We start from the raw sequence: 23698 nt of genomic DNA, 5'->3' as shown, positions 1-23698 counted from the left end.
CTTCCAACGGGCTCTAAGTGGCCATGGTATGTCATTCCCTGAGAATGCCGTGACCGCCGCCTGTGAATCTGCCTCTATCCATATTCTGTTCCAGTTCATGTCTTTAGCTTTCTCTGCTGCGTAGACAATAGCTGCGCACTCAGCTTGAAAAGAGGTAACATCACCGAGCCCAACTGCTAGAACCCCCATGATTGCCAAGTCCTTGTTTCTGAAAATTACGCCAGCAACCCCTCTAGATGGTACGCCAAGAACTTGTTGTACTTCTTCTTAGGAGTTTGCCATTCTCCTTCCTTTCTTTGTGCTTTCCTCATCTAGCTCCTCTGCCATGTCCGCCAAGCTGGTCTGCCTTGACAAGTAGTCAGCTTCAGCAAGGACTTGAAACATGTTCTGCGATGCTTGGAGATCTCCTTGCTGCTCACTAGGAATAGCCGAGTGCCTTTGTAGCGGAATTACAACCTCTGGGGAGTTATACGTCGCGAGTGTTGTGACCTCTCCTTCCTGAATTGGGCTAGACTGTCCCTCACTCAGTGGGTCGGGTACTTTGTCCCTCTCCGCATTCTCCTGAACCACCTGATTGGCCTCATCGGTAGCAGCTGCTGCCTTCAATGAAGAAGTATCATTATAGGCCCTGTCATTGTTATCCACTAACTCCGAGCTTGTGTCATGAAAGACCTCACTGTTGTCAGGATTATTGTTGTGCATGCCTTGAGGATCCTTTGTGCCGCTGGGACCAGCGAGGGTATCCTTGTTCCTGTTTCTCCTTTTGTTTCTATTTTTAACTTTCCTCGGAAGTTCTTCGCTTTGGTCCGAGTTTGCAGTTTCCTTGCCTGTGCTTCTGGTGTGGTTGTGACTTCCTTCTTTCTCCCTGCTGCGTCGCATGACTGAGCATTCGGCCATGATGTGCCCTACCACTTTGCAATGGGGGCAGAATTTGGGCAGTTTTCCTACATCCACATCTTGCAAGAAGGTCTTTCCTTCCTCCTCCTCTACTTCAAACTGCTGTGGGATTGGTTTGGCCAGATCAATCTCAATCAAAACCGACGCATAGAAGCCAAAGTCCCCGTGCTCAGTGTATGCTTATCCACCCCCCCATCGGGACCCTGTGGCTCGCCCCATGGACATGAGGATCTCGTAGTCCCAATATTGCTGGCCGAAGCTTTGGGAACTTTACCCAAACAAATGCCGTGGAGGTTCGGCTTGGCTAGCTTTGATCAAAGTCCGAGTCCATCTAGTGAGTCGCAGAATTTGCTCTCCAAATCTCCATGGTCCTCCTCCCAGAATGCTCCGTAAATCTTCTTCACATACCAACCTTATCATAAAGTATCCCTTCCCCAATGGCACTAGTTTCCAATCCCCTTGTGGCTTCCACAGGTCAAGTGCAATTTTTTTAACTTCTTCAAGCTTGATTTTGTTAAAATCTAGTCTACCAATGAGGCTGAATTGGCAGTACCGTCTCCCTCTTTCAACTGCTTGCTTAGCTAAGCGGATTGACGGCATGTTGCCTTTCATTTCTGATCTTGGGAGGTCAGTAACATTTATTTGGTGTGGCTGGTCTCCGCGTACCTTGTCCGCAAAGGAGACTGTGTTAGCAGAACGCGTTTCATTCCTGTTTGGATGTGCTGCGGTGGTAGTGCTAATCAATGGTAGTGCTGCGTCTTTTCCTGTGTTCACTTCTTGCCGAGCTTGGATATTATCTTGTGAAGCCTTACAAAGGTTTTCCAGCTCATAGAGATCCATGATATAGTGTTTCTTTTCTCAGCGCAGTGAGAGTGGGAGAATCAATCAACTGCACCTTCGGAACTCACACTGTTAAACAATGGAGGATTTTACCTGAAAGGGAAGGAAGTATGAGTTTTGAGGAGATAAGACACGCTCACCAAACTTTTTTAACTAAAAGCGGCAAATTTGTAGTGCACTGGATCATAAAAGACAGAGTTAGAGTACTCTTAAGTTACTCCTTTTCTCAAACTTAAGATCCCCATTTTCTCAAACTTAAGGTTATCTTACAAACTCAAGTATGCCAAGTTATTGGTGTAGAAAATTGTTTGTTGGTTTTCACTGTCACATACCATGTAACCGAATCATCTTGCTAGCATTTTTAGTATTTGTAATTCGTTATTCTCAGTATCATATTAACTTGATGGATTTTTTTTTTTTTTTTGGTGATGGGATCATCGCCTACAAGCATTTGTTTGCTTGTAGGATCATCTGTCCTCTCAGTTTTGTTCTTATAAGAACTTAAGGAGTGAAATTTGAACATGACGTCACTAAATCCCCTTTTGCACTTGCACTTGCATCTCCACCATAACAGACTCTTATTAGGCACTTGGTTTAGTTATATACAATGAGATTTCCTCTACTGTAGTGTATTTAATTTCACTATTTCTATTTTGATTGAAAAAGTTGTAAATCTAATAAACTGCCATAACTATTGGAAAAAAACTGGTTTTTGTAAACTGCCATAGTTATATACAATGAGCTTATGGGTGAATTATGTGCTTGCTGGTTTCCGTAACGTGTGTGCATGCTGGTTTCCGTAACGTGTGTGCATGCTTGCTAAGATGACTTATGTATTAGAACCGAGTTACAGTGATAATTGCTGGCCCTTTTTCTCTAATTTTGGTTGCTTTTCAATCTTTCTATCATGTGTATGTATTTTAAGGACAGTAGAAGTTTGATTGAATGCAATCTTGAATACAAGACCACTTTGTGAAGTTAACTTACACATTGTTTCGTAATTGTTAGTGATATTCTTATATGCATGCCTAAATTAATTTCTATCAATAGTGGTGTAGGAAGTTGGATTGTTAATGGACTGTCCTTGGTTAGTTTAAATGTTTGGGTTTTCTTATTTTGTGATGTACAATTATTATCTCGTAGTAGGGAACACGGAAATGGATAAGAGTTGGATGCAATTGCCAAATAGGTTTTGGCCAGTATCAAAAAAAGGAATTAGGGATTAGCTTGAGAAGTAGTCATGAAGAGCTACTATATAAATAAGATATATACATTTCTTACCTTTTATGATTAAATTTGGATGCAACAAGTCAAATATAAGTTATATTGTGGATTGCAGCAAGTCAAATTGTCCTTATACAGTAGTTTCAATTATTCATACCAGCTTAAGTATGATAATAGATCGAGTGATTTTATATATTTTTTCCTCATTTTAATCTAGTAGTGTTGTTTTGTTCCACCATGTGACGTGTACAAGTATTTTTTTTTTTCCTTTGGTGAGATATGTTTCCTTTGCCATATTTATTAAAGGTGCAACATACTTGATTCATGTTTTCTTCTTTGATTACTAGAAATGGATAAGAGTTGGATGCAATCGCCGAAATAGTTTTAGGCCGACTATAAAAAAGGAATTATAGATTTTGTTGAGATTGCTCGTGGTCATACGCATTTAACGGGCAGACTAGATGTCCATGCAAACAATGCAAAAATAGGAATTATAAGCACATCGACGAGGTAAAAGACGATCTAGACCTTTACGGCATGGACAAGAATTACACCCGTTGGGTTTTCATGGAGAAGACTATGAGGAACAAAGTGACGATGATGACGATGATGTTGGTGAAGGGGTACAGTTTGATGGACTGGATGACATGTTTGAAGATTTGCAGGCTCCAATACACATTGATAATCTGGTGCCTAATGTGGAACATAGGGAATCGGGAGGTAATATAGATCCATTTGATGAACTTTTGAGTGAAGCACGCCAACCTTTGTATCCAGTCAAAATCTTCAAAGTTAGATTGTGTCGTGGAAGTCGCTTCATTTGAAGATAATCAATCACTGGAGTAACAAATCATTCACTATGATTCTCCAGTTGATTAAAAAGCAATATTGCTCGAAGGTGAGACACTCCCAAAGTCCCATTACGAGGCGAAGGCATTAATGCGTAACTTGGGACTTGGTTATATCTCAATCCATGCATGCAAGTATGATTGTGTGTTGTTTTGGAAAGAAAATGAAAATCTTCAAAATTGTCCAGAATGTAATGAGCCGAGGTATCAAGTCTTCGAAAGCAAGACTAAAAAAAATACCAAGGTGTTGTGTTACTTTCCACTTAAAACCAAGGCTCAAGAGGCTATTCATGTCGAGGGTTAATGCTGCAGATATGAGATGGCATAAAGAAAAACTTGAGCATGAGGAGAACGTACTTAGACACCCAGCAGATTCTAAAGCTTGGGGTGATTTTGACAAGGAACATGAGTGGTTTGCCAATGATCCTCGCAATGTTCGCCTTGGTCTCGCAAGCGATGGATTTAACCCGTTTGGGAATATGAGCAGCCAATATAGTATGTGGCCGGTACTGGTTATGCCATATAATTTACCACCGTGGAAGTGTATGAAAGAACCATTCACCTTCATGTGCCCTCATCGATCCCGTGGCCTACATCGCTGGGAATGATATCGATGTCTATTTACGACCTTTGATTGATGAACTAAAAGAGTTATGGAATGATGGGGTGGAGACGTATGATGCAAAGAGCAAAGGAAACATTTCGGGTTGCATCTTTGCGGTGTTATGGACTATAAATGATTTTCCAAAGACTAGGTAATTTATCCGGTTGGAGCACGAAGGGAAACCGGGCTTGCCCTAATTGTAACAAGGATACAGATTTCCATGTATTTAAAGAATGGCCAAAGTTGTGTTATATGGCCAATCGTCGTTTTCTGCAGCCAAGGCATCCTTGGAGAACTTCGTGGCAAACACTTATTTGATGGAAATAGGGAGAGCAGTTGCCACCTACGAGTTGTCTAGGGATGAATTGTTATCACAGTGAACTATGTAGAACCTCTTCAGAAATTCGAAAGCCGCCTAACAAGAAGAGAAAGCGTCATTGAGATGGAGTTGAATTGGACAAAGAAAAGCATATTTTTTGAGTTACCGTGATTGGGACACTCTTAAGCTACGACACAACTTGGATGTTATGCATGTTGAGAAGAACATCCGTGTGACAATGTAGTGGGGACATTGTTAGATATAGATAGCAAAACAAAAGATTCAAGAAAAGCTTCGATTAGATTTGGCAAATTGGGTATAAGAAAAGAGTTGCATCTAATCCCAAGAGGTGATAAGTTTGTAATGCCGCCAAAGATGCTACATTGTTGTCATCTTGAGAAAAAATCTTTTCGCGAGTGGTTGAAGTCGGTGAAGTTTCCGATGGCTATGCATCTAACATTTCTAGATGTGCAAATGCTAAAGATGGTAAGATAACAGGAATGAAAAGTCATGATCGTCATGTGCTCTTGCAACAACTTCTCCCAATTGCAATATACGTGGTTTTGTGCCCAATGATGTAGCCATTGCATTGGTTGAGTTAGGAATGTTCTTTAAAGAGTTATGTTGCAAGACTTTAAAATTGGAAGTATTAGAGAAAATGGAAAAGGACATTGCGGTGATACTTTGTAAGCTCGAACAAATATTTCCTCCCCGTGCATTCTTTGATGTAATGGTCCATTTGGCTATCCACTTGCCACGTGAGGCGATACTTGGAGGACCAGTGCAGTATAGGTGGATGTATCCTATTGAAAGGTGAGGTTTACTGTTAGTAATTTATTTAATTTGAAATTAGCATGTTCAAGTTTTTATTTACTATATATATATTACATGTGTGTGTTATATGCAAACAGGTATCTACACACGCTAAAAACAATATGTTCGAAATAAAGCTCACCCGAAGGTTCAATTCTTTGAGCGTATGTAGACACCGAATGTCTCACGTTTTGCTCCATGTATCTTCAAGGAGTTGAAACTCGGTTCAATCGTGAAGAACGAAACTATGATGGTGGTAATGAGAATCAACAGGTTGGATTTCGTGTTTTCGCACAAAATGTTCGGCCTTTAGGAGCCTATACAAGTTCCATTCTTGATCCAAAAGACTATGCCAAGGCTTATTACTATGTGTTGAATAATTCTGAAGAAATTTCAACATATTTAGAGTAAGTTTTATTGCATTTAGCTTACCGAAGTCTTTTTTATCATCATCAACTACTCGAAAGTTATTAAGTTTATATATATTTGATATGCATGCAATCAACACATGACAGAGCTTGAAATGCAAAGCTCACACAACTTACATGAGAAACAAGAAATGTTGTTTCCTAGTTGGTTTCAAAAACGTGTAGAGCTCAGATTGCTACTTTTTATACAATGGTTATGAACTTGGATAATATGCTAATTATGTTTTCCTAACTTGGTGCACTAATTTTATGAATAGATGCAAGTATTAGCGCAGTGAGAACTCCTCCTCGAGCGACGGATGAATTATATTCATTGGCATGTGGGCCCGATAAACGTGTGAAACGGTATAAGCGGATGCATTGTTAATGGGATTAGGTTTCACACCAAGGATCGAGAAAAAAATCTCCGAACCCAAAATAGTGGTGTTGAAGTAAAAAGGGAACACCAAGGAGAAGAGATTGACTTTTATGGTGTGTTAACTGATGTTTTTGAGGTTAGTTATCTATTTGGGAATCGAGTTTATCTTTTCAAATGTGATTGGTATGATGTTGGTAATAGAAGGACGGGGATTCAAACGGATGGTCACTTTACTAGTATTAATGGCTCCAAGATGTGGTATAAAGAAGACCAGTTTGTCTTAGCCACGCAAGCATGTCAAGTCTTTTACGTCGATGATACCAAATTAGGTGTCGGTTGGAAAGTTGTGCAAAAGACAAAGCCTCGAAACGTGTTTGATGTTCCAGAGAAAGAAGAAGCAGGTAGTGATGTAGCATATCAACAGGAAGAGCAAGTTGGGGTGAATATCGACAATGTCCAACTTGATCAAACTCATGAAGCAAGCAGCAGCGGGGTTCAAAATGCACCATTCACACCCATACGTCTAGATAGGGAGGATTTGGACCCAAACGAAGTTGATGCTAATGTGGTCGTGGCTGCTATGGAAAGTCATCAAACCGATAACAATTTCATTATTGACGAGGAAGATGATGAAATAGATGACACATTAATAGAGTATTGTTCTGAAGAGGAGCATGTCGTATCCAGTGATGATGATACAGACATTGACTAAATGTTAATGAAAAACTTCATTATCCATTTTGTATGTTGGTAATCTATATCTATATATATATATATATATATATATGTCATGCATTCACATTAAGCGTTAAAGCATATTCTAGCTAGGACAGGTTGTTTGGATTGCATTACATTAAGTGATAGTTTTGTTGTTGGATCTATTTAGTTGCTAAGTCGGTACATGCTTATATATTAAGAATTGAAACTCTCCATTTTAATGCTATATTAATTTTTTATATATGACTTTTAATGTGCTTTATTATTGTATTTAGATTATGTGCCATTTGATATCAATTGTTTTTATCAAATTTAAGTTTTATGTATAGCTATATGGCGCCGGGTGTAACTCGACGAGTGAGAGCACAACCAATGTCAGCCGTTAGCGAAGTGAACACATCAAGTATTGGTAATAAGATTATATTTTGGTTTGTTTAATGCATTGGATAGTTCAATAATAAAAGACTAGGCATCTTTTTTTCTTTTTTTTATGAATGTTTTTGTTCACAGCTCCAACTAAGAAAAAAAGAGGCAAGGCTATGAATAAGAAACTCATTGATTACAAAGCTGCTACTGGTCAAAAACCTAGGATAGAGATCCACAAAGATCATGCAAGACCTGTGGGAAGGTGGAGTACTCAATTCGTGAGGGAGATTAGAGTAGTAGCGACAACATGGACCTCTTTACAGGCAGTGATTGGGATAAAGTGGAAGAGGATGTGAGAGGACCATTACGTTGATCGCATTAAGGTAATAAAGTTTTTATTCTAGTTGCATGGCATATCGAATGATTCCTTGTAACTTTGTAATGCATTTCTTGTAGGACAAGTTTGATGTGGATATGCAACTTCCACATGTGAAGTACGTCGTGGACAAGATATTAGGGGAGCGCTTAAGAGGATATAGGTGTCTTCTTCACTTGCACTATAAACGTTTTGGAAATGATGCAGTGGCACGACGAAATCCTTATAGTGGCGTGGTATGCAAGATAAATGGGATGCTTGCTGTGATTGGTTTTGAAGGGAAGATTTCAAGGTATGATAGTTTACTTATTAGTCTCCTTTAAATGGTTATTGTTGGCTGGTTATTGTTGTGATTGGTTTCATGTGTTTTGAGGAAATTAAGGAAATCTAGAAGAGGATATAATTATATTTTTGAGGTTGAAGTGCTAGTCTGGCTATGTTCCAAGGAAATGATTGTTCTAATTTTTTTTTTTTTTTTTAAATCGGAGACCCTTTGTTTTCCTCTTGACTTGAGATTAGGCAATAATGCAGCTCTTTACATTTATCCCATCTTAGTTCAAAGTTGAGTCCAATGAGCCACTGATTATATGATTATACTATTCAAATACAACTTGTAATACAATATTCATTTTACTTGAGAAAATTAGCGAAAGCGAATTCAAGTAATCGGCAAAAGCTCTCAACAAACCATTGTCTTTGGTTCAAAGTCATTTCTACATTTCTTCGAGGAATCGGTATATTTTTTTTATTTACATAATTTATGTTGCTTTGGAGTTGTGTACTATTATTTAAAATAAATTATCGTTTTTCAAATATTTTTCAGCCACTCTCTGAAACCCAACAAACCGTGGGAAAGATTGAATTCTACCGTCGAACCCACTTTAGTAGTAAGGGATGGACTAGTCCTGTAGCTCGTGAAAAATTATGTAAGTTAAATGACTCTTACTTGCTTTTACCATTGCACTTTAATTTCATATATTTATCCCTAGTTTAAACTTACGAGAACCGGATCGACAACTTAAAGTTGAGTCCGAAGGCGAGTAGGTGGTGAGCCAAAGACCGAGGATGAAATTTTTAGTACAAAGATTGGGTGTAAGATCTGGATATTGTAAAGGCCTTGGGCATGGTGTCATGCCACCATCAGCTAGAAGGATGAGATCCATTCATTTAGAGGAGGAAGTGCAAAGGAGCGAAGTCTTTGAAGAGGAAGTACAAAGGGCGAGGGTCGAGGAAGCTGAAAAACGCGTAATGAATGACGAGCTCATCAATGAAATGGTATCCCAAAGAACTAAATTAGAAGAGGTTTTGGCCGTTCAAGCTAGGATGGAGGCTTGGATGCTACAGTTTCAGTGGAGGTTCTCAATGGTAATGTGGTTTGAAAACTTTAAGCAAGTAAGAAATATTGGTATCTTATCTTCTGTTAATGATGTATTGGGTTTTTTTTTTTTTTTTTTCACACAATTAGGGATATATGATTGACAATTAGGTGTACACATCGAGGCATTGATAATTCCTTGAAAGCTTGGTTTGTCTGAACCTTTAAGACGTCAGATAACCAGCACTAATTCCTACACTTGATCGGTCTCATATGTTACCTTAAAAGAGCTGGTTCAACATGCATGGCTTAAACGCTATTCTAGAGCCCAGCCCTTCCCTCGAGCATTTTTGTTGATGGTTGAGCTTCCAACCTTCCCCGATCCTAGCCTATCCATCTCGCCCTTGTTCCTTTTCAGCGGTAGTGTTTGTTTTTGAGCTTAGGTTCTTTCCCCGAGCCCCCTATTAAACAAGAGCAAAGGATAGATGGAATAGCCAAGGATAAAGGTTAGGACAAAGGATAAAGGTTAAAGGTTTTTCTGTTTTAGTGTCATCATTCTTTGCTTCAAAAAAAGCTTGTTTGCCTCTGCATCGACGCCGCCCCCTCTGCTTCCTTTGCAGCCTCTTGAAATTTCAGCCATAATCCCACTCTCCACGACCACGCAGTAATAATTTACTTAGAATAAGGATAAAAACATTACAAGTTCAAGGGGATAAGAGCAGAATCTATGACCCATACATTTATTGGCCTAAACCATACTAGAAAAAGAAAAAGCAATCTTGTTATAAGTCCTAAAAACTTCTCTTTCACAGTCTATAGTAATTATTACTGCATGACCAGAACATAGATTTGATACAGAGATTGTTTTCTTGGGTTTGAGTTGCTAAGAGAAAAAAAAAATGTCAAGTGGACTTGTTCGTGGTGGTGGTGGTAATAGCAGTTGTAGTAGTATAGTATGGTTTAGAAGAGATCTTAGAATTGAAGATAACCCCGCACTTGTTGTCACTGTAAGAGCAGCAGTCTTTGTGGTTCTTTTTTTTATTTGGGCATCCAAGAGGAAGGTTATTATTATCCGGGAGAGTTCCTAGGTGGTGGTTGGTGAACAATTCTACATACGAGTGAAGTCCTCATAATGGCTTTGTGAATTTTCTTATGGTCCCCAAACTGTGTTTCATGTGTACCACCCCGATTATTTGTCCGAAGTGCCAACCAAGAATTAGTGTGCAGGGAGAAACTTTAGGCATTTAGACCTATATACTCTAATTCCTGTGGAAACTTGTAGTGATTAAGATATGGTCGCAAGTTGGTTGGCATTGTCCCTAAGTCCTCCTCGATACTTGTGTCTTTGTTATAATTGGGAAAATGAATTGACAAAGAAGCACATGGCAAACTACATCATAACTTTTTTGACTTCTAAGTTGATGTTTTCATCAAGTAACTCTAGAATTTGTGATCCTATCAAAATAACTTACTTAAGAAACCCCCAACAATAGGATGCTTGCAAGAAACGTAGAAATGTAGACACAGAAAACTTTAAGCATTTACATCAACATGTAATTCCTATGTACACATAAAACTTAAGATTTGTGTGCAACGGTTGACAGTATTCCTATGTCTTTGTGGACTGGGTATGGTTAAAAGAAAGATTAGCCCATAAAGCGAGGTCGAAACGATGAATAGGGTCATTTGTGGACTGGGTATGGTTAAAAGAAAGATTAGCCCATAAAGGTTTCTTCTTGCTTTGATTAAATGAAGCTGAAGTGAAGTTGGATATGGTTGTTTCAAGGGTGTGTTTAGTTTGGTGGATAATTGTTTGGACGTGGTGGTTTTGGAGGAGTGAAGAACATTGGTTTTGGATATGTTGAATCAAGTTTTGAGGGGTTGTCTGGAGTTCTGGGTTTTTCAACTTCATGTTTGTTTGTTTGATGAGTTGATGAAGATGAGAGGTGGTGGGGTTTAAGAGGGTTTGGGAAATAATTTATATGGGTGGATCTTGACGTGTAATAGTAATCTTGTACTTAATCGACTTTCTTTATTAGATTTCACATCGATGAAATAAGGAATGAACTGGTAAATAAATGGCACCACAAATTATCATAGTTGTTTTATAAGTTTGCACACATCGAAGTGTTAAATCATACATCACGATTAGCAATGTTACCCGGACAAATAAAGACAACTGAAGCAGAATTTGCACATCTCTCGAAAGATGGCGCCGGTGAAAAGAATCACTAATGAAACCAAAGGAGGTATGTCTAAAATTATAAAGAACAAAGGAAAGTAGGTAGTAATATTCTTATTCTTCTTCCCAAGTTTTATCTACTAACAAAGAAAATATTTCCATAAAAGAGAGTAGAATCCATTTTTCGCTTTATCTTTGTTGGCTCGGATGCAAATGACCTTCCAAAGCTTGATCCACTCCAAAGATGGCATCTGCGTGCGTGCAAACCACGGCATCCGATGGCCCAAGTTGTTCCTTTACCATCTTCGCAAATCTCAATGACCACAGTCCTCTGCGGTGACTGCGGACCTTGATAACTTAGTCATGCGGAAAAAGGGACCACCTCCTCCATTAGTTTCACCCCTTCCCATTCCTTTTTTCAAACCGCCTTATCATTGCGTTACCGTTCTCCTTCCTCCACACGCATGGCAATCCACTCTTTACCCCAAGCCCTAGGTGGTCGACACAACCTTAGCACACATTCCGAGAAGACGCCTTCAACAGCCTCCCACCTCGGCTTTTCCTCCCCAGCCTAACCGCAAATTCCGGGGAAAAGTGCGAGTCTATTATCTCTCAATTGAATGCCACATTAATTCCACTTAATCGGCATCATTGTCCTTGCGAGCAGAATCGTTAGGACTGCATCCACATACCGGAATTCCTCATTTCGGCTTCAGTGCTTGAGTGGGTGCATCTAAGTCGGCCAAATTGAGCCACAACCCCACAAGATAGAGTACATGTCACCCCATCTGCGGAGGCTGAATGGGTATCCCCGAACAAAGTCTGCACTCGCTAGATAGGGGTCATAGAGTGTATTGAAGAAGAATGGCGTGGCAGAGTCCTTAGGTTCCGGATGTCTTTGGGCCACTGATCCACTATTTGGCCCTTATCATCTCTTTGCGGAACACAATCATCATCAATTGATACAATATACTTTTGCGGGATACCAAATAACCGAAATACCGACCACGAATAGCCCGAAAAGAGAATGCTAGTCGTAAAGCGAGCCCACACGCTTGTCTATATCAGATTTGGTGTACACCTCATGATTGAAGCCATCCGGTATCTTGAGGTCCTCCACAAGATCGGGGTCTTTAACGATTATCAAATGAAATCGTGAAGATTCTTCTCCATTCCTCCATGAAGGAAGTAAGGTCGAAACGCAGCTTTGTCGCTATAACGATGTCGACTTCGTCATCCTTGATAACCTGTATGAGAAGACATTTTCTAGAAGATTCTTTCAAAACCCAACTTTTCCTCCACCAAAACCACCAAGTTGTCCAACTATATCCAAAAACTCTAAAACTTCTGAGCACCCTGATAAACGTATGCGGTAAGAATGTGTCCTCCGATGGCCGGATAAAAGTAGTGAATTAAATGAATGCTTACCGGTGGGAAGGACGGGGAGATGATGTCTTTGGATATTAAGTCGCGTCAATACAAGACAAAACCGTAAACTTCCAAGAGCTATAAACACCTCCTCGAACCGAGTCACCCATCCAAAGAACTTTGCAAGCTTGTTCAAAGTCCACATCACCCTACGAGCCTATAGCCCGACTTTCTACTTGGGTCATCAACGGCATTTGTACCAACATCAATAACTGGCCGCACTGGTTTGATCCAAATACCTTTAATCATATTTGCCCGTCTCCTGCTGCAGCTATGATGATGTCCGCCCACGAATAATGCTTTAATCGGTTAATGCGTGAGTGAACTTCATGATAATAAAGTGGCATCTGCTTTTGAGAAGAAGCAACGCCACCGGTAGTCCAACTATATTACTTCGACCAACTACTACCACCGCCTTTTGCTCTTTACACTTATGCCAATGCGTGATAGAAGTTCAAGGCAACCCTTTGGTGTACACGGCTGAAATAATGGATCTCGCCTTTCATACCAAGTTTGCCAATGTTCGAGGATGAAAACCATCTACATCCTTTTCAATGCTGATTTCATTTAAGACGTTTTCTTCATTGATATGTCTTTGGAAGAGGAAGTTGAACCAAGATTCCATGGATGTCGGGGATGAAGCGTTTAACTCCTCGGACCTTTTGGATCAATTCACCGGGTACTTTCTCGGGCAGATTGATATCATAAGATTTAATTCCAACTTCAAAGACATGCCTTTCTCTTCATATTCACATAGCTTTGAGAATCTTTCCTACTTCCCACAATAATAACAAACTAGCCCGGGGACCTTTCCATGTTTAGTGGAGAGTTGTTGAACTTCAAGCTATTTCGTTAACGTATAGTATGAGCTATTGCTTTACCATCTATGATCGTGGCTTTCTTACGCTCTTCTTCGAAGACGCCATTATTAAATGAGATGGATAATGATGAAAGGTACCCATAGTTGATCAATAAGATGTAGACTTCGCTATTGATCACAAGCTAAAAAGCTTTGCAAGATGTTTTGCGCTTCTAGTCCACCAATAGTGCATCTAGGGTGGCTGATCATAACTATTAAAGTCCGCTATCTTTGCATTTTCAAAGATACACACTTTCAATTTTAAAATTTGTTTGAACAGATAGCTCCTTTTCATGTTATCGATCCAATTATTAAGGCTGAAATGGAGGAGAGTGCTTGCTCGAAGTGTGGGTGTTGGATAGAAAGGCTTCGCTTGTCTGTTCTTGACCCTCCTTCTAGCTCTGTTTCCGTTTCATCGATCAACCGTCTCTGCTGGTTTAGGATCAATCTGGATGTACTTCCGCTGTCAAAATGAGAGTTTCAGGCACCTTGTGGGGAATCATTCGATGTCGGAACCATGTTATCCACGAAGCCGGGTCCTTTTCCTCTGCTTTTTGTCGAATGAAGCCTTTTTTTCTCTGTTTTTCCTTTTATTAATATTTGAATTCTTCATAGTAAAATGACTGATGAGGTGTACACGGGCGCGGGGAAGGCACCTACTACAACTCAGCGAAACCCCAATCTATTATCTCCGCTCAGCCTTTATTCCGTCTAATCCCTTTGGCGGCGGCTTTGCTCCGTGAACCCGACCTCCCCGTGGCATCGGCTTTTGCCGCCTCTTACGCTTCGGACATAGCAGTTTCTACATCCGAAATCGCACGAAAGCAGCAGCAGCGATCTCCGTGGTCATGTTTCTCAACTTTGCACTTTCTAATGGTTTCCCAAACCATATGGGGCCTTTGTCTAGTTCTCATTGGAAAGGAATCGGTTGAATATTCCTTCCGCTCTCCGCCGACAAAGTTTGACACACGGTCATACCTCGATTGGCTCCAAATCTATAGTTGTAGAAAGAATATCAAGAGAACTATCACGCGGGAAAAGCAAGTGTATGATCGGATCAATCAAGAGATAGTGGTTCGCCAAACAACTTTTTCCTTCCGAAAGAAAGATAGGGTCAATTTCCAAAGACTAATTCCTACACTTGATCGGTCTCATATGTTACCTTAAAAGAGTTGGTTCAACACATATGGCTTAAAACGCTATTCTAGAGCCCACCCCTTCCTTCGAGCATTTTTGTTGATGGTTGAGCTTCCCGATCCTAGCCTATCCATCTCACCCTTGTTCCTTTTGGCGGTAGTCGCGTGTTTTTGTGCTTAGGTTCTTTCCCCGAGCCTCCCTATTAAATAGTAGCAAAGGATAAAGAAAGAATAGCCAAGGATAAAGGTTAGGACAAAGGATATTCCGCTCTGTTAAACAAGCAAGGGATAGAAGGAATAGCCGGGCGGGACTTCTTGACTCCTAAATCATAGGCGGGGGTAAAAATCACATTTTAGGTTGGTCGATACCTTTACATCCGACTATGCCATCTGTTGGAACCGCTTTTTGTAGTTGAGCTTGTTTGCTTTGATTTACTTGATGTTTAGCCTTACTTATTTTATTGTTTCATTGGTGATAACTTTATGACACGAGGTTTTTAATGGTTTGGCATTTACATGTACAATTTAGATCAAAATCTATTAGTTTTTGCTATTTTTGTCTTCTTATTTGATCTGTACCTTCATGAATGTGATCGAGTTATAACTTTGATAAGTTCTTTTTAAGGCTTTTGGCTATGGGCACCAATTTACGCATATAGGAGGTGCATAGTTTCACATGCATTGTCAACTTGAGTGTGTATTAGGTTTATTAATGTTTCTAATAAATTTACTTACGTGATTTTTTTTTTTAATTTGTTATGCCAGATTGGTCGATTGGTCGCCAGAAATAGTAGAATCAAGAAGAAGCTCCGAGTGGATGCTGCTCAAATTAGCATGTTATAGACATTATTTGTGGAATTTTAGTTTTGAATAATTAAGCCTAATTTAGTTGAACGTTGTTAAGATTATGTGAGACGATGTTTTTCGCAAAAATAGTTATGTGAATTCTTTAAGATCTTTTGTATTGATCGAATGGTTTAGTAATGAAATTCATTTTGTTATGATTTGTGGTGAATTGTTATAGGTTACCGTGTTTCTATAAAAATTGTTTTGGCGGGGATTATGTAAATGAAAATGTACGTATATATATATGAATTGCACCATTTGTAATGCTAAATCGTCCCCAAATAAAGTGTGTGCTTTTCTCGAATTTATATCATTCAAGCAACAATTTTGGTGTAGCTAAAAGATTTGATTCTACCGTAACGTAGACACTTTTGCCACACTTGGTGTGTCGCTAAATTTATGGACGTCTGTTGCCAAAATGTATAGCTAAAAATTCAAACTTTCCGCGAACGGAAATAGTGTAGCAAAAGGTTGCCTTTTAAAATTCATGCCTAGTTGTGCAAACTAAAGGTATCACTTTTGCAACGCCATCCTAGTTGTTACAAGCTTCTCTTTTATGGCGGCGTAAAGCCAAGCCGCAAATAGTTTGAAATAAATTTGCAATTAATTTAATTTTCATAAATGAAGTAGCAACGAATTAGTGTATTAGCAAAACTTCATAGGCGCCGCAACAAACTAGGAACATTTGCCACGCCACTTTTGGCGTTGCATTTAAGTATTTGAGACGCACTTTTTAGCCACGCCTTTGCAACGCCATCTGGTGCGTTGCGACAGATCTTTTGCCACGCTCAAAGGCACCTTTAGCGATGGGGTATGGCGCTGCTAAAACCATGCTCTGTTGTAGTGCCCGTCTATATTCATACCGAAAAGGGAATCGAAGTCTATATTCATACCGAAAAGGAAATCGAATACCAGTCGCAGCAGGACAATAATTGGACGTCTATGTAAGAACTCCATTTAGGCTGATAATGATGAACGTATGTAACAAATTGAAGCAACTGAATCATGACTACTTGAATGTTGAGCACACACTAGCTACTACATACTGTAATCTTCTTTTATTTTTTGGTCACCAACTCAGTGGATAACTGGACACAATGTTCTTGCCATTTGAGGATAACAGTCGAAAAACAAGGAGCTATTATATATCTTTTACAGTTGCTAAAAATAGTACAATGAGACCATTCCCTATCTAAATGTAAAGAGCGTTGTAGCACAAATCCAAATTTGGTGGTAGAGTAACTCTTATGACGATGAAGAAGAAGATTGTGAAGGTGGATGAAGGAAAGGATTTGGAGGCATTTCCAAGTCTTCATTGTTTCCTTCTAACATCTCTACCACCTTAGTCATAGAAGGTCGATCTGTTGGGTGTGATTGTATGCACCAAAGAGCCACTACAATCATCTTTTTGGTCCTTTCCTCTTCAAACATCTCACATGATCCTACTATGTTAAAGTCTGGTTTAAGATGATTATATACCCATTGCGGAAAATATATCTCACTCATGTTCTCCACTTTTGTATTAATGTTTTTTCTTCCCCCAATCATTTCAAACACCATCATTCCATAACTATAAACATCCGACTTGTGAGACACCCCTCCAAAGTTTCTGCAATAGACTTCAGGTGCAATATAACCTATGGTTCCTCGAGCTCCAACCATGGACACAACACTGACATCTCTTGTTGGACAGAGTTTGGCCATCCCAAAGTCAGAGATTTTTGGGCAGAATTCTTCGTCTAGAAGGATATTGTGAGGTTTTATGTCAAAATGTAAAATCGTGTGTTACAGCCACGATGCAGGTATTCCAAACCTCTGGCAATGCCAAGTGCTATTTGGTAAAGCTCTTCCGATCCCAAAAGAGGCGTGAAGCTTGATTCCTTCTCTTTGTAAATAAACCTTTCAAGTGATCCATTCGGCATGAACTCATACACAAGAGCTCTTTTGGTTCTCTCGGTACAAAAGCCGAGAAGGCTTACCACATTGACATGGTTAGTCCTGCCAATGGTAGCAACTTCATTGACGAAATCTTCTCCATTACCCTTAGACTCACTCAATACCTTAACTGCCACTAAACGACCATCACGAAGCTGTCCTTTGAACACACAGCCATATCCTCCTTTGCCTAATGTATCTTTGAAGGAATTGGTCATTTTTTTGACTTCTGAATACGTATACCTCTGTAGACCAAGACATCCATAGTTCTCCAAGAACACTTCCACATTTGTTGAGCTCTCCGTTTTACTCCTCCACCAATAGCATGATGAGAAAATAATCTTCCTGTAAAGTACCAATAAGATTAGGAGTACTACTCCTCCAACTCCAGTGGATACACCTATAAACAGAGAGAGCTTTTAAATTCAAAAACTGCAAATGTTTTTATAACTAGTTGATCAAGTGATATGTTTTTATAGCAAGTTCACCAATTACAAACTTTCCCGCAAATGTTACGCCTGTGCCTGCAATGCAAACATGCGGTTATTGTTAACATATACATGGCATGACCATAGTTACAAGCTCATTTTACTGAGTTGTACAATCATTTTGTTAGAATTCTGAGTGCATTACAATCTCTATTTCCATTCCTAATACCAACGATATTTGAACTGCTGGCCTGAAAAGTGATTTTTCATACTAAACATTGTGTTTGATCTAGTTTTGAACAATATAGAAAATTACTTCAAATAATTAATAACTTGTTTGATAACAGTGTACAATCATCTGCCTAACCCTAGCTCAAAATTCAAAAAAAAAAACAACAACAACAACAACAACAACAGTGTACAATTAAGAAAAGATGATTAACAGACTACTATAATCAAAGTAATTGAAGTACACACTTATGGATTGAGGATTGCATAGCAATTCCCTAAAGAGGAATTTCTCCCATGATCGAGTGCTAACAGTTCTACAAGTTCTGAGTCCTAGCAAACCTTTTTATGAAACCTTTTAATGCTTTGCTTGCTTCCTAGAACATCATTAGTAATGTGACAAATTCTGCCCCTAATCGCGTTTGGGGAAAAAATACCCAAAAATCTATTTTGACATGAAATAGTAATTTACATAGCAAGAATCAGAAAACGAGCAATGGTGTATTCATAAACTATCTGGTGCTTGGCACTAATGACTTTCCATCAAATGTATCTATATTTTTCTTTTTCAATTTGTCCGTTCTAAAATAATATAGTAGAAGTATGGAACGAACGACCGTTCTATTTTCTATTCTATATAAAATTCAATCACTCTACTTGAGAAGCTGAGAATTGAGAACTTGAGACAATAAATATTTACTAGAGCGAATGCCAAAAAACACCCTCCAGAATGAAGGAACAAAATAATTGGCTTTACAGGCTATACGCACAATTAAAAAAAATCTACTCTACCATAACAAGGATTTGCTGTAAACACACAAGTTGTAAAATCAGGATCATGTCTAAGCATTAAGTTGAAACAAGAGAGTAAGCGGGGAAGAAATTAGAAACATACGCCCTGTACAGAATGTACCCATAGACTTTCCCAAAAAGCAGTGGCAACCACGAATACCAGTACTATTATACTGGCACAAACCTCCTGTGTTCTCGCAATTCTGACATTCACTAGGTGTAGACCAGCCGAGCTGAAACCCTCGTTTTAATCCCTTTGTTACGTTAACTGTCGCGTAAACATCATCAGAACCATATATAAACGGTACCATCACACTCTCCGAACAGGTTATGTACCTGTTAAATCCTACTGGAAGGTTACCTCCAGTGAAAGCATAAGAACGTTTATTTGTGTTGTTGTTGTATTTGTCTAGACAAGGGAGAGGAGGCTGCTCCACAATTTGGGTATGAGTATTGTTGGTGCAATTGTAGAAGAAAATAACATTGGACTCGGTATTGTAGTGAAAATACGGTGTGGATTGTAATGAGACATTTCTTCTTGGATGAGGACAATCTGGTTCTTCTAATATATCCACGTCCACTATTCTTACAAGTTTCTGAGAGTAATCTATTTCTAGCACATGATAGAAGTGGTTGGAGATATTGAGGACCCGACGGGTGTCTATACATTTTATCACTAATCCTGGATATCCATCATCAATTGACGTAACACCAAACCTAGCATCGTCACTTGACATAACCCCGTCACTTGAATTAAGTCGAAATGGGTATTCAACAAAAAACTGGGCCGAACAAGAATCCGAAGTCACTAGAATAATTCCATTCAGCCCGATGATAACTACGGCGAAAGTGAGCAATTGAAACATGACCAACTCCAATCTTACACACACATACTATACTTTTCCTTCTTCTTTTGATCGATCAGCAAAGCACCTATGTGTTTACAACTCTTGAGCCAACGGCATAGACGACTTCATGAAGTCTTCTGCATTCAATTCCATACAATGTGTGGTCAGAATTATTTTAGGTCCACATGGTTTTTCGATATCTACCTAGCTATGTTTTGGTGCGAGGTACACTTCCGTGTTTACTGAACAGGTTTTATTGTTGGTAAAGACTAAGAGCATCGTCAATGCGCTGTTAAAAAAATTGGTGACATGTCAGCTTTTTCTGTCAGTAAAAATTGCTAAAATCATATTATATATCAACGTATTTCGTCAAAATTCAGCAAAACTTGTTTGTGCGAATGTAATTTTTTCAATTTTTTATTAAATTTATTTTTTTATTCAGACGGAAAATCCCGCCGTTTTTAATTTTTATTAAAAAAAATATCAAAAGTTCTAAACGGCAAAACTTGTGTTGTGCCAATGTAATTTTTTCAATTTTTATTATTTTTTTTTTATTCGGACGGGAGAAATCTAGCTGTTTTAATTTTTTATTAAGACAAAATACCAAAATTTCTGGACGGCAAAACTTGACCCGTCCAACATCTGGACGGGAAAACTTGTTCCGTGCGAGTGGCTGCTAAATTTCTGAGTATTTTGGTCGAGAATTTAACAATTGTTGAGATAGAAACAGGTGTTTGGCAGCACGTTAGTGAATGAAATTGCCAAAAAAATTGCTACATGTCACATTAGAAATGGAATATAACAGCGCGTTGATAATGCTCTAATGTAATAGATAGCAATTTTTTTGGCAATTTCGTTCACCAACGCGTTGTCAAACACCTGTTTCTATCTCAGCATTTGTTAAATTCTCGACCAAAATACTTAGAAATTTAGCAGCCACTCGCACAAGACAACTTTAGCTGTCCAGATGTTGAACGGGTCAAGTTTTGCCGTCCAGAAGTTTTTCAATTTTTTTTAATAAAAAATTAAAACGGTTGTAATAAAAAAAATTCATCATCATTTTTTGAACGAGTCAAGTTTTGCCATTTCAATGTTTTGATTTTTTTTTTTAGTAAAAAAATTAAGGACAGACAGAACAACTATTCCCGTTTGAATGTTTGGTTTTTTTTTTTTTTTTTTTAATAAAAGAAATTGAAATGCACGGGACAAGTTCTGCCATCCGAAATAGAAACCGAAAATATCGAAAAAATGCGTTGGTACATAAATTGGTTTTAGCAATTTTGACCGAGCTAAAATGCTGATGTGTCGCAATTTTTTTTAGCAGCGTGTTAAAGTTGCTCTAAGAGCATTCCCAATGTAAGCAGCTATGAGGGGAATTAGGGACTTGTGACTGAAATGGAGGTAAAAACCCTTGCCCAATGCAAGGGTGACAAAACCGGTAGCTTATAACTTAGTTACACTGAGGGTAGCACTTGCTACGGAGATAGCTGCTGAGTTATGAACTTCGAATGAGATGTTTCATTCCGTCCATATTACAAAACTCACCAGATGGAATCAAACATCCCGTCTCAATATATTTCTTTTTCTCCAAACGGAATAAAATATCCTGTCCGAAGTCCTAACGGCTAGTTTATATCCAACAACAATCAGAAAGTCAAAACGGTAAAAAACGGTCAAAATTTCAACTTTGGTATATATATACAACATTTTTTTCATTTCAACTCACACTTCCAAGTTCCAACAATCATATTCTTTTTCTTCAAAATCAGTTGAATTACTTTCAAATGACATCTCAAGCAAGTGGTAGCACTCAAGCAAAAGTAAAGAAGACATCAGTTCACTTTAGTATGCCCAAAGATCAAACCCTATGTCTTGCTTGGATAAAAATTAGTGAAGACTTTGTTATTGGTGCTTCCAAAATGTAAAAGGATTTTGGAATCGTATAACAAATGAGTTCAATGAAACACGTGGGCATGGGTCAGATAGGTTTCCCGATTCAATTTCCGGTAGATGGAAGTATATTTCAAAAATGATGAACAAGTTTTTTGCAATTATGAATGGGGTGGAGAGTCGAAATGCAAGTGGTACTACAATACAAAGCCGGGTAATTATAATTTTGTCAATTTATAAATTTCGTTTATGATTTTATTATTATTATTATTATTACTGGTAAGCCTGTTTTAAATAAGATCAGTAACTCTTTGATGCTGGCGGGGTTCGAGCCCCAGACCTCTGGTATCATCACCCAAAGGCTTTACCGACTTTGCTAGTCATTTATGATTATCTTAGTTTAATTATTGTTTTTTTTTTAGTTGTCTGAGGCAAGGATAACGTACCAACTACAAGAAAAATATTTTTTTGCACTTGATCATTGTTATGTTATACTCAAAGATAATCCAAAGTGGAGTAACATTTTTTAGACAAGGTCAAGCCGCCCCACAAAGGGAAAAGGTCATAAAAGTGATGGTGAAGATTCAACTTCTAATTCACCAAGTGTTGATGGAGTTGAAACGGCGGGTTCTAAAGAAATTGAGCGTCCTCTTGGATCAAAGAAGACCAAGTCCAAGAGGAACCTAGAAAATCAGTTGGTGCGTTGGAGAGTTTTTTTACACATTTAGATGATAAATTGGCAAATGATGCAAGTGATACACAAAAATCCATAGAACCTAGGTAAAGGGAGCTTGCAAATAGTAAAAGAGTTGTGGCGGCGAGGGAAGAAAAAAATCGGCTTCAGAAGTTACAATATGAAGCTAATATTTTAGCTACCGATACGAGTATCCTTGAACCCAATACCGCTTTTATAATCGAGCAACAACAAGTTGAAATACGTGCTGAATGGGCAAGGGCTAAATGTGGTTCTAGCTCTAACTAAGTTTATGTAATATCTAGTATCTTCTTTTAATTAATGCACTGTGTATTTTAATTTCAATGTATTTTTAATTAATGCACTATGTATTTTAATTTCAATGTATTTTTAATTAATGTACTATGCATTTTCTTTTCAATGTATGTATAATTAATTAACTATGCACTATGTTTAATTAAACAAGATAATTCATTTCATAGAAATATAATTACCAATAAAGTTAAAATACATTGTAATATAGTCAAATACATAGAAAATACATCACATTTTGGAACTTCATAGTTCACTTTTGGAATTACATAAAACACAACTCATATTAAAACATAAAATTAAATCACTTAGTTCACGTTCATTCACTTTCATTTCCATTTTCCTCTCCTTCTCCCTCTGACCAACTTGGTTCATAAATTGGTGTTGGTGCATTGTGAATGCTCTCTATACCAGTCCAATTCCACACATGCCCAACTAAGTCATTTTGAAGATTAGTATGTGTAACTTCATTTCTAATTTTATTTCTTGCTTGAATCATCTGGTAGACAATATGAAAGCCATCGTCTTCTTGGTAGAGCTTAGGTATGATTTCAGTCCTCTGACCTTTCCAATTCCACACTCCACTTTCACAACAATCATATTATGCATTATAATGCATGCCTTCATTATATTCCCAAGAACAACAACACTATGACAACGCGCAGAAGCCTTAATAATAGGAGCGCAGTATTGGCACCCCCATAAATGGGACTAGCACCCCTTTGACAAAAAATAAAACAATAATGGTTATTCCTTATATGTTCTTTTACACCCCCACATGCCCATAGTTCTATGGCAGGCAGTTGCCACGAGATCGCACAATCCACGTCATCGAGTTGCCGCGAGATCCCATATCCCACGGTAGGCAGTTGTCGCGACATATATTTTTGTGTTTTTTGGTTTTTTTTTGCACTTCAAATTTTGCATATTGAACACACACGACATATGGATACCTCATTTTGTTCTTTAAAGTTTCTTTATACACTCCAAGAACAACACCAAAACCATGACAAAA

At 38.5% G+C, this 23698-nt stretch overlaps 1 protein-coding gene and 1 pseudogene across 1 annotated transcript; both read right to left on the bottom strand.

The window, feature by feature from the left end:
- Window positions 1-11427: 11427 nt before the first annotated feature.
- Window positions 11428-13677, bottom strand: LOC147515428 (putative UDP-arabinopyranose mutase 5 pseudogene; annotated as a pseudogene).
- A 2996-nt stretch (window positions 13678-16673) lies between these two features.
- LOC147515427 (LEAF RUST 10 DISEASE-RESISTANCE LOCUS RECEPTOR-LIKE PROTEIN KINASE-like 2.1) lies at window positions 16674-20013 on the bottom strand. The gene is given in 4 exon segments (XM_086587493.1): window positions 16674-17340; window positions 17343-17891; window positions 17980-18015; window positions 19043-20013. Coding segments are annotated over 4 exon segments (1887 nt in total). The 5' UTR covers window positions 19806-20013; the 3' UTR covers window positions 16674-16801.
- Between the last annotated feature and the right edge of the window lie 3685 nt (window positions 20014-23698).

Source organism: Coptis chinensis, chromosome 2, assembly GCF_015680905.1.
Source record: "Coptis chinensis isolate HL-2020 chromosome 2, ASM1568090v1, whole genome shotgun sequence".
In the NCBI taxonomy this organism is placed as follows: domain Eukaryota; kingdom Viridiplantae; phylum Streptophyta; class Magnoliopsida; order Ranunculales; family Ranunculaceae; genus Coptis; species Coptis chinensis.
This window is presented reverse-complemented; position numbering and strand designations above follow the sequence as displayed.